This window comes from Lethenteron reissneri, chromosome 24 (assembly GCF_015708825.2).
Source record: "Lethenteron reissneri isolate LAM-NWPU_2019-01 chromosome 24, ASM1570882v1, whole genome shotgun sequence".
In the NCBI taxonomy this organism is placed as follows: domain Eukaryota; kingdom Metazoa; phylum Chordata; class Hyperoartia; order Petromyzontiformes; family Petromyzontidae; genus Lethenteron; species Lethenteron reissneri.
In genome coordinates this window covers 11,287,449-11,296,630 of record NC_083802.1, presented here as the reverse complement: position 1 = coordinate 11,296,630, position 9,182 = coordinate 11,287,449, and the positions used below count along the sequence as shown (strand labels likewise).

Genomic DNA, 9,182 nt, shown 5'->3' with positions numbered 1-9,182 from the left:
TTTCCACCAGCCATTGCTGTGAACTAAATTACAGCCACCTATCTGGTGCTGAGGTGTAAGAAGTGAAACTGTTCTTCGCTGCTATAAAATAAGGAGCTGTTTGTGAAGGCTGTTAACCTCTGTGGGATTTAGTGAGCAATAAAAGATCAATGCCTTCCTGAAGCCAAGGAACAAAGCTAAAAAAAATCCAGCACATTTCAAACCCAACTAAAACTCATTTGTAGGCAGTATGTAGTGCTACAACAGTAAAATAAAAATCTATACAAATTAGAACATTTATATAGGTTAATTTTGACAATTTTACAGTGAACAGAATATGCATTGTAATACTCTTATTACCCATTGGTGTGAAGATCAAATAAGCACAAACGCATGCAGTAAAATACAATAAATAATATATAAACCGTAGCCCACTGAAAAGCATAAATGTATTCCATCATGTATGCAGCTCCAATTTAAATTGGTCAGTTTATCATATTGTACCATGGATACAAACATTGTAGTTGACCATTAGTGTAAGTATATGCATACAATCTTGATTTGAAGCTTTCGTTACTACAGGAATCCATACTCTTTGGTTCTTTCGGTAAAGTCACGTAGGTATAAAATAAAATCACGACGTTTCGATCGCAACACAAGCGGTCATCCTCAGGGCGGAAATATTATATTTTTACCTACGCGACTTTACCGAAAGAACCTGAGTATATATGCATACATTACTTTTAATCAGTTGCTTAAAATAATCAGCAGTTACATCGGTCTGGCTTACACTAAATAACTATTACTTCGTCCATTACCCAGTTTGAAAAGTTAACTCATGTTTCAGTAATTTTCTCAAGTCAACCATCCATTTAGTCTAGCCCTTATTATGGCGACATTGCGTCACACTGGACATGGCTGATAAGAGGGTTTAAGACCTTTGGAAGGCATTTGGGGGGCAGCCACCATTTTTAAAGAAGCCCAAATAATCGAGTACCAAAAAAACGTAGTCGATTGCCTGACTCGATGTATCGTCCCAGCTGAGCGAAATCAGTACACCAACCCCTTGGCTTAAATTCTGCCCTCAGGCCACTCTTGTGTGTGCATTTTTTTTTCCACGAGATTCATGTCAACGGAAAGCCAGTTAGAAAAGTGGCAAAATTGCAACAATTTTCTAATTCGGAAACTTTGAACAGAAACACTGTTAAGTGTTTTTCACAAATATACAAAAACATCGAGAGGAAGATTATTTTATATACGGATTTTTAGAAAATTATCCTTTTACAATTCAATTCCACAGCATTTAGAGAACCTTATTAAGTACAAATGGAGGTTAAAATGTATTAGCTGAATATTTAAAAATTCCACATCACATATTTCCATCGTTAGCTTTATTGTATTTTTTTCTAAATTGGTAAAAATTATATTGCACGAGTACAACTGATTACATTATGGTTTCAAAAACCCATTATGAAAGAGAATAAAAACACGGGAATGTATACCTGGTTTCTAAAGTAAAAGTTATTGAATAACATACAGCAAAACCTTTTTATATGTACTGTACGTCACTATGCAAGTCTGAATCTTGCAAAATACAGATAACTTAAAATATACAATCTTATTGTCGGAATTAACCTCATGTCTGTATTTACAGATTTCTGCATAAAAAAGGAAATCAGAAGCATATATTTTAATATATATTTATTTTTTGTAAAGAAATCCACTATGCTAGATGTTTTTTTCTTGTAATATTCAACTGCATTGTACAGTCATGGACAAATGAACACCCGTGTGAATTAAACTAATGCAAGCCAATACAACCATATAGCAATGAACACTTGTGCCACAAATGGGAATATACGCAAATCTATAACTAGCTTTTACTTTGTGACAGTTACCTTTTTAAAGGAAACAAAAGTGTATTACAATGATTCCATAATTGGTATTGAATGCTCATCATACTAATAATGGGTTCCATCATATCACAAATACTTATGGCAGATTTATCAAAAGCACTTTACACTGTTTTATTAAGCAAACATGTATTTTTTGACTGAATATAACTTTGTTGAAAAAGCAAAAGTATAAAAACAGTCACAGAAGCATGATCAATGTACAGCAAAGTATGACTTTGCAAAAAGTCACGTAAAAAAATGAAGACCCTTAGACTAGTCCTCATTTTACATCATGTGCACAGCTACAGTTACATACCGTTCGAGAACAATTATCAAGTTTGAAAAAAAAAACGGGCAATATTTCAAGCATGGCAGCCTTATCTTGTCAGCCTTCTTGTAAAGGGCAAGGACTTCTGGAATATTGGACACACTTGGCTAATTGTCGTCTTGTTGAACTAGTTGCTTTTCTCAAGATATGCACAGCAGCCCTAAACGAATGGGAAGACAAATCAAGATAACATTATATTCCATTAACCCTGGATCAATGACGTAAATAATTGGATTAACTAAAGTTATTCTGACATAGAACATTGCTTTTGAATAGTTAGTTTTGCAGTGTAACATTCAATATTTTAAAACAATGCAAGTATTTTAAAAACAAAATCGCAGATTTTACATTTTTACAGTGGTATTTTAGCTTATTATATAAATGTGAAATGTACTGCTTCACACATTAATCTTCTTCCATTTTCTCTGGCGGAGGGCTCTCATCGTCCACTATGTCCTCTGCTGAAGCCAGGATATCAGCCATTACCACTTGCTCCAGTTTCTTGCGAATGCTTTGAACCCGTTCTTCTTGTTTTCTATGGCAACAGAATGTGAGGTTGAATTAATCATTGTCTGGCAAAGGCATTCAATAGCTACTAATGTCAGACCTTCAAGGTTCCTGAAAGATACCAGCACCAGAGATTTACCACATTATCGAATTAAGCAAAACATTATTCATGACGTTAAACATGTTTTAAATGTTTCTTAATGGCAGAACCTACGGTTCTCTTTATTAGTAAACGTAATCTTAACATAAAAAAAAAATCGTGGCAGGTATTTAACCAACCTCGGCCCATAACAACCACAAAGGACACGACGTAGCATGGGGGATGCAGATAAACACGGGGATATGTATGGAGCCGATGTGACAAAGGATTGTATTGTGAATTAATGTCTGGACCACTTCATTCATACTCCTGTTTTGTACTAAATAACAAGAGTGGTCTTTTAGCGCCACCTTTTGGCTGAGCAAGTTAATACAGAAACGAAAGGTCAAACAACTGTAGATTGTTTGTGACAAAAATAAGACATGTCATTCTATACTTGTGATTGCTAGTTGGGAGGTCTCAGTGAGTCAATTGATACTTATCTTAAATTTCTTACCTGATATCATCATCGGTGACGGTGAAGGCTTTACAAAGAGGCTGGCTGGTGTTGAGCCATATAGCTGGGTTTTTTTCCACACCTGCAGACATCTGGCCAGTGATGGAAGATGAGCTAGTGTGCAGTGCACTAGCCAGTGAGGACAGGAGCGTCTCGGCAGACCAACCTGGGCCAACACCTTAAACAAGCAGAGTTTCAAAACAAACATGTTAGATGAGTAACATAAAGGTTATGGCATTTTGATTTCAAAGGCCTCAATATGTGACTGCATTAGACGATTTTGTAAAATAACAGACGTGTGCATCAATAGGACTTTTGAAATATATATATAGGATTACTTTGGGAGGTTACTGACGGGGTAGTAGAATGAATACTCTTAGAGTAGGCAAGTCATCCACATGCAGATGATGGGTATTTAGATGGATTGTCAACATAGAAGTTGCAATCGAGGACGGGAGGCCTGTGTTGGGTATAAAATCAAGTCGGAAATAAAGTTTGGGTGTCTATCTTTGGCACATAACAGAATTTAATTTGGAGATTCAAAAATGGTTCATTGCAATTTATTCACCAAACTTTATTTTTCAAACTTTTAGAATAGATAACAGAAGACCATCTTTGTCAACATCACGAGGTCAGCATACAGATGTGAAGACAGATACATTGTAAGCCGAAGAGGAGTAATATTACTGTACCTTGGATTCCTTTTGGTAGGTCCATAGACTTGAGGATTTCCTCAGTGATATCAGAAGCACTCCAACCTTGAAGCCTCTTTTCCCAAAACAACTGCCACAGGGAAGACAACATCTGACATACTATTATAATATAGTAATAAAAACAAAATATTAATTAAATGTAACATCACACATTTTCAACAGGCAAGTGCCCTTTCAGATTCACCAACTCTTTACAAGATAGCTGCGTTATGGTAACTGCATACGTACAGTCCGTAAACAATATAGTATTGAAATGTGTAATTCTGTTGGACTATTATTTGCACATAAATATATTGATTTACTCTCAGAATTATTTGTCTCATACACGAGGGTGTCTATAATTCACATTACTTATAGTTTATGTCACACATATTAGTTGCATATATTAATACATTTGTACATGTTATAGTTTAAGTTAGGTTTAATATTTTGTTGTATTCCAATGACATGACATGACTGAGATTTCATTGTAAGAGGCAATGCATCATGTCTCAATGGGCTTATTAGTCATCTGTGAATCTAAACTGATTAAGTAAAATAGTCACTATTATACATTATAAAATCAACATCTATCAAAAGTATAAACTATAAAATTTCTATTTGAGTTAAATCCAGTAATACATACATTAGAAATTGATCATCTCAAGTTAATTTAGACCAGAACTAATATTACTAAAGCAGAAAGAACTGAAGCACTAGGAGATAACCCCGTGCATGCCAGGGGCCAACTCTATTCCATACAGTTGGAACAGATTGATTCCAAATTTTCTGTACCGACTTCATCTGGTATGCCAGGATTTTACAACATTTCTGAAATGTACCAACCCTCGTCTCAACAAGGATCGATTCCAGGCGTGCATCACCACTGCCCAGCTAATCATATGTATTTATCGTGACAAATGTGCACTTGACTCACCTGTTTTGGCTGGTCAATGGCTCTGTGTGGATCTGCCTTCACTTTGCTAGACGAGTGATTTACAACTTTGGTGACAGGTTGCTTAAAGATAGAGGCTGTTTGTCTGATGGGCAGGGATGTATTCAGATCCGGTTTTCCCTTCAAAAAGACATAAAATGATGGGCATTATTTAAGGAACTGAAATGCACATGTCAAACTTAGTGAACATTAAACAAAGAATGTTTTTTGTATTTTTCAAGAACTCTTACCTTTCCTTGGCCAATTTGGTCATTGCGAAGGCGAATCTTGTTTTTCTGTAACTTGCCCGGGATCAGTTTTCCAGTCCTGTAATCGAAACTACTAATATCTGCACCGGTCCCCAGGTATCGAGCCAACTGTGGCTTTCCACGGAACTTCTTCACATTTGGACTGTCGAGGAAAAGCAGAGAAAACTTGGTGTGAATTTACATCGTGTAAAACATGTTAAGGGACCACATTAATCTTCAAGATAAACCTTTACCAGGAAGGACACACTAATATGAAAAGGAAAAATTGCCGGAACTAAACATTGTATTTTGCACGAATTTTCAGTACAAATCCTAAGGAAACAAAAATAAAAATGTGTAAGATAAACAGTTTTCACGGCTCATCAGTTTTGCAATATTCAATTCAACTTTGTTTTAACCAGGTGAGAACTCAGGAGACCAGCATAGTATCCTTCGCACGAGTAGATGGGTATATTGGTTAGATATATCAAGCACAGGCTTACTCATTTGGATCGATGCCCCTGATGAGACGCCGATCACTTGCCGGCAGCAGTCGTGTGTTGGGGCTGCGTAAAATGACAGCTGGGCCATGTTCTCTTTTTCCATCTGGGAAGTGGCAGCTACAAACCATTGAGTGTTGGCTCGGCTCTCTGTCAGCACGACTACAATGCACACCATAAAACACATGTTGAGTGATTAGTGGCTTACAAATCACGTGTACACAATTCTATTGCAAACACTGAAACTGGATCATTATATTCTTTGGTTCTTTCGGTAAAGTCACGTAGATAGAAAAATAATCAAAGAAGCACGTGAAACCCTTTACAATGATATGGAAGATTACCATTCACGTCTTTTAATACAAGGTCTTCTTCCAATTATCCATACAATTTTTTTGTATCTACCTTAGCCTTGCTCCAAAACTCATCAGTGGTGCACATTATTTCAACTCACGTGAGTTTGACAAAAACCTAGTTTTAAATGCAGATTTGAGTAACCTGTCTTAAATGCATAGTCAAAAGATACTACTTATTTTTGACGTGTATTATATGAAACCAAAAAAATGGGAACATAAAGTGAATAACTTCAGCAAAATATTAAGGAATTCTTTTTTTCTCAATAAGCTAAATATATATTTCACGTGAGATGATTATGCAATGTTTATGCGACTCAGTAACAATCGAAGCAAGTGTTACTTTAACAGTGTTGCTGACAACCAGACGTTTAGAATGTATATATTTACATGCATACAAGTCAATTAACATTTAAGTGACCTAACAAAAGTGAACAAAATCTGTATAAAACTGCAATCCACGTACTCGATCGTAAGAATGTTATTAAGGAGAAACACCGTGCAATATAGATTGCATTGTGCATTTTGCAACCAGTGGCCATTAATATCTGGACCCAAGAATAAATACAGGAATGCATTCATTAACTGAAGACATTTCCATTCTGAACTCTGTAGTAAGGAGTGCACTTCCCTGTCAGAAAATGACCTTGGAAGAAGACATCACGGATATCACTTTCCTAAGTCACTTTGAAAGGCTGGAATGTATCCAAATTAATTGGGAAAATGTTTTTTTACATGACAGTTTTTATCTAAATAGTCATTGGTGAATGGGCTGAAACCATCAACTCATTACACTTGAGAACCTGGTTTGGTCACGGTAATCTGCCTGAGAATTAATCAAACCTATAATATCAACAGTGATCATTCAGCCCTTACTCAGTCATCCGGCCACCTAGACCGTATTGTGTTTTTCAACTACTTTGTGGTTTCCCATGGCTAGACCGCGATTGAGACTGGCCTTTTTGGTTTCGGATATTGAATTTTACCATGAGAATCAAAACACTAAACCCTAGGCATCATGAAGGTGACAACTTGGCACACTGCGTGCTATTTAATCGATTGGTGTATGCGTGAATATACAACAAATGTTTGTACAATATCACATCTGCGGGGACAGTCTTCACTCCTAAAAAATCTGTCAGACGCAGAGGCGTTCGACACGCCATTGACTTAAGAGGCAATGTATCATAACATTTAACAAATAGAACTAACCTATTAAGGTTCAGTGTACCGTAGCCGACCAAACGGACTGCCAAACAATCGTGAAAAAGAACTTGCAACACGTGCAATATGCTTCTATTAAAAAAAATCAAGTAACGGTGGACGTAAACACCATTGTATTTTGTAGTGGTTTAACAGGCGAATTCGTAGTTTTACCCATAATCCACCACTAGAGCCAGACACGGGGTCAGTGGCAAGTTAAATTTAGGTATCGATTTAAAGCTTTCGTGACTGCAGGGATTCATCTTCTTGGTTCTTTCGGTAAAGTCACGTAGAAGGGAAGTAAAATAATAAAGTTATTATGTTTTATTTTTATTATTTTATTACTTCCCTTCTACGTGACTTTACCGAAAGAACCAAGAAGATAAATTTATTTAGTTTAACCAGGTAAGTTAAGAGACCTGGTTTGTCTCATTTGCGAGTGACCTGGGGCATTCGTCTGCCAGTAAGGGTCGATGATTGCTATGAATCATTAAAGTCGAGTAATATGCGGCTAATTTTAGAATATGGCAAATTTACAACGTGACACCGCCACATCATGACCTACTTTTTCTAATAACGTTAAGGGAAGCAGACAGCGCGTATTCGGTTATTACATCTGCAGTAATACTCAGGGCCGCCGTTAGATTACAATTGATATACATTTTATATTTTGCAAGCAATATTTTATGTTGGCTAAATGCAATGCTGCCGTGTTTGAAATTATAATCGAATCCTGGTCTTATAAGGGTACATACACTAATACACACTGTCAAATGTGCTTTGGTTCCAATGAGTAGGGTTAGTTGATGTGCGTGGAGAGTTATTGCCTAGAATAGAAGGCAACCCGACAGTATTTCAGACTCCACATCCTGCTGATCACTCAAGAACTGAAACCAGCAAAGATGTTTTCCTTGTACAAATTCTGCTTGAAAGCATTATTCCAGAACCGACCTGGGGTAAACCATATCTACTGAAGCATTGTTAGCTTCAAGTACAATTAAACTGCAATTGCAAATCATTACAAATAACACAGTGACTGTATAGCAGTAATTGACTCCACCAGGTCTGGTCCAGAAGAAGAAAATGTGTAGCTTGATGGACATAAACATTACTGCATTGTGTTGCCGTGCCACACAGAACCCTCGTCTGGATGTCGGTTAATGAATTCACAATTACAGCGGGGCATGGCTTTGTTCGCCCGAGTGCAGGCAAATCACCTCCGCCCCAACAAAGCGCCTCGAACCGACGACGAGCACACATCTCGCCTTAACACTGCAAACTTCACCACAAGATGCGCAAAGTCGGCGAACAGCGACGCGTAGAGCGTGCAAAAGTGTTGGGCATTAACGCGTTACATGTGCACAGGCATCGGTTACACGGCAGAGCACCAGCCCTTGACTGAGGCCCAGGCAGGCGCCAAGGCCCCGGGCTTCTTCTCCGATGAATGCAACTCGCAAACAACAAACAAAAAACCCCGAACAATAAACGACAGCACACACGCGACTAAACCCACACGGTTTTGCGCGTTGCGCCTACGAATTGCCCGTGAATGCGTTATTATATTTGCTTTGTGTTCGCCGGCGGCCGCGCAGAGCCTGAAGCCCTCCTCACCTGATGAGCTTCTTCCATTTGTCGAACTCGTGGCGCGTCTTGGGGAAATGAAAGAACTTGCACGAGTCCCTCTCGCTGTAATGCCTGCAGTTTGGTACGAAGCACATCACCATGTTTGTTTACTCGTTTGTGACCGCTATTGTCCTCTATTAATTACATCAATTGGGTTTGAATTGTACACACAACAAATGTTGCTGCCGTCGCGGCGCCCCCCTCCTACAGTCATCCCCCGCGCCGGGGCCTCGATCATGGCCGAGCGGGACCGCGTTGCCCCGGCAACCGCGATCCAACCGAAGTCGTGGGACAAATTCTTTTTTTTTAAACACGACTCGTAAA

At 38.1% G+C, this 9,182-nt stretch overlaps 1 protein-coding gene across 2 annotated transcripts; it reads right to left on the bottom strand.

Moving 5' to 3' along the window:
* Positions 1-1,665: 1,665 nt before the first annotated feature.
* On the bottom strand, positions 1,666-9,103 carry LOC133346591 (methyl-CpG-binding domain protein 2-like). Of its 2 annotated transcripts, none has more exons than XM_061558258.1 (8): positions 8,847-9,103; positions 5,683-5,841; positions 5,183-5,342; positions 4,935-5,072; positions 3,998-4,088; positions 3,306-3,483; positions 2,607-2,737; positions 1,666-2,362 (listed from the first exon to the last, which is right to left on the bottom strand). In XM_061558258.1, exons 1-7 carry the CDS (start codon positions 8,957-8,959, stop codon positions 2,608-2,610), a joined length of 969 nt encoding a protein of 322 aa, XP_061414242.1. In that variant the 5' UTR covers positions 8,960-9,103; the 3' UTR covers positions 1,666-2,362; position 2,607. The 2 variants fall into 2 exon arrangements, with proteins under 2 accessions (XP_061414242.1, XP_061414241.1); XM_061558257.1 differs by having other exon boundaries at positions 3,998-4,109; positions 8,847-9,102.
* Positions 9,104-9,182: the final 79 nt, after the last annotated feature.

Coding starts and splice junctions, on each gene's coding strand:
- LOC133346591 (XM_061558257.1), bottom strand. CDS start 8,959: ATGGTGATGTGCTTCGTACCAAACTGCAGGCATTACAGCGAGAGGGAC. Junction 5,842..8,846: donor AAATGGAAGAAGCTCATCAG/GTGAGGAGGGCT, acceptor TGTGCATTGTAG/TCGTGCTGACAGAGAGCCGA. Junction 3,484..3,997: donor CCTACCAAAAGGAATCCAAG/GTACAGTAATAT, acceptor TGCTTGTTTAAG/GTGTTGGCCCAGGTTGGTCT.